Source organism: Centroberyx gerrardi, chromosome 22, assembly GCF_048128805.1.
Source record: "Centroberyx gerrardi isolate f3 chromosome 22, fCenGer3.hap1.cur.20231027, whole genome shotgun sequence".
Lineage (NCBI taxonomy): Eukaryota > Metazoa > Chordata > Actinopteri > Beryciformes > Berycidae > Centroberyx > Centroberyx gerrardi.
The window spans coordinates 84197-86696 of NC_136018.1; the positions used below are offsets into that span (position 1 = coordinate 84197).

At 40.0% G+C, this 2500-nt stretch overlaps 1 protein-coding gene across 1 annotated transcript in view; it reads left to right on the top strand.

The window, feature by feature from the left end:
- The window catches only part of LOC139920342 (receptor-type tyrosine-protein phosphatase mu-like), a 43115-nt gene that overhangs the window by 23761 nt on the left and 16854 nt on the right, over positions 1–2500 (top strand). The window contains 1 exon segment of the mRNA XM_078291285.1: positions 1558–1712. Coding sequence (XP_078147411.1) covers positions 1558–1712 — 155 coding nt within the window.

Here is a 2500-nt window from a genome sequence, read left to right on the forward strand (position 1 = left end):
TGTTAAACCAGTGAACTTGTTAAACTAGTGAACTTGTTAAACTAGTAAACTTGTTAAACCAGTGAACTTGTTAAGCTAGTGAACTTGTTAAACCAGTAAATTTATTAAACTAGTGAACTTGTTAAACCAGTAAACTTGTTAAACCAGTGAACTTGTTAAGCTAGTGAACTTGTTAAACCAGTGAACTTGTTAAACCAGTAAACTTGTTAAGCTAGTGAACTTGTTAAACCAGTGAACTTGTTAAACCAGTAAACTTGTTAAGCTAGTGAACTTGTTAAACTAGTGAACTTGTTAAACTAGTAAACTTGTTAAGCTAGTGAACTTGTTAAACTAGTGAACTTGTTAAACTAGTAAACTTGTTAAGCTAGTGAACTTGTTAAACCAGTAAACTTGTTAAACCAGTGAACTTGTTAAACTAGTGAACTTGTTAAACCAGTGAACTTGTTAAACCAGTGAACTTGTTAAACTAGTGAACTTGCTTCCTGCCTCTTCACTTGTCATTGTGGGTCATGTGACCTTCAGCAGGAGAGAGATCAGTCAAAGTGAGACTGGTAACCGGAGAGACTTCTCAGCTGTTAGACTTTATGCACGCTGCTTTGCTCGGTTTGTCCTCAGAAGGCCTCCGTAGTGCAGCGGCTTTGCTGTGTTTTATTTACAAATGTGTTGCTGTGTCTGTCACCCTCTAGTGGTCAGAACATTTTGTATTAGTTTAACTTTAATCCCACTTTAAATCTTAATCCATAACTCCCCCTGGGTCCATTCAGTAGTTTGTTGTGTTTTTCTTCTCGGTGGATAACCGGCCAATCACAGACGAGGTGACATCACCTCCAGATGTTTCCAGCAGCTACAGTGGAGTTTGATATGAGAAAATAAAACAAAGATGTTCTCCGAGTCTCATCTGGTTCCTGTTAGAGAAACACTGACCTGAGGAGAACCTTCCTGCAGGTTCCTTTAACTCTAATAGAACCTGAAGCTAATCCTCTACCTGTCTGTCCCTCTCCACCTGTCTCTCTCTCTCCACCTGTCTGTCCCTCTCCACCTGTCTCTCTCTCTCCACCTGTCTGTCCCTCTCCACCTGTCTCTCTCTCTCCACCTGTCTGTCCCTCTCCACCTGTCTCTCTCTCTCTCCACCTGTCTCTCTCTGTCTCTCTCTCACCTGTCTGTCCCTCTCCACCTGTCTCTCTCTCTCTCCACCTGTCTCTCTCTGTCTCCACCTGTCTGTCCCTCTCCACCTGTCTCTCTCTCTCTCCACCTGCCTCTCTCTGTCTCTCTCTCACCTGTCTGTCCCTCTCCACCTGTCTCTCTCTCTCCACCTGTCTGTCCCTCTCCACCTGTCTCTCTCTCTCCACCTGTCTGTCCCTCTCCACCTGTCTCTCTCTCTCTCCACCTGTCTGTCCCTCTCCACCTGTCTCTCTCTCTCCACCTGTCTCTCTCTCACCTGTCTGTCCCTCTCCACCTGTCTCTCTCTCTCTCCACCTGTCTCTCTCTCTCTACCTGTCTGTCTCTCCACCTGTCTCTCTCTCTACCTGTCTGTCTCTCCACCTGTCTGTCTGTCAGAGGGGTGTAGCAGAGATCAGAGAGATCCGTCAGTTCCACTTCACCGGTTGGCCGGATCACGGCGTGCCGCTTCACGCCACCGGCCTGCTGGGATTCATCCGCCGCGTCAAAACCAAAACCCCGCCCACCGCCGGCCCCACTGTGGTGCACTGCAGGTACACACACACACACACCACACACACACACACACACACACACACACCATACACACACACACACACACACACACACACACACCATACACACACACACACACACACACACATAGGATACCCATTTTATCATATGACAGAATCTCTGACAGAGGAATATTCAAATACAATATTAAAAATGAAAATAGTTTCTATATTTATATATGGATAATACATTTAATTAAAATGATTTAACAAAAAAATACAAAATATATTTTTACATAAGATAAGATACTCATATTGACATTGATTGCCATTATGATCTTTTTTTTGCTTATTTGTTCCATTTCAGTTTCTCTTGTAAAATGTTTATTCCTCTGTTTTGAGAAGCACTTGAGTAAAATCATTGAATATTTAGTAATTATTAATATTAAGTAATAACAATTAAAGCTCATTATGGATTCCTGTTAACAGTAGGAATCATTTCAAGACTTGTGCTTGTAAAATAATAATATAATTTATTTTAAATATTACAATAAAATAGACATAATTACATACAGTATATAGTTCCTTCTATACATTTAGTTATAATGTATTGTGTAGTTTCCCCACATAAAGCAATATGTGTATATTCAGTTTTAATTATATGCAAAAGCCTTACTGTATCATTGAAATATGTAGTTCTGTTATATTGATATATTGTATCTGATATATTGATATATTGATATTACATGTATTCATATTATATTATGTTATGTTAAATTATATTATGTTATGTTATGTTATATTATATTATGTTATGTTATGTTATG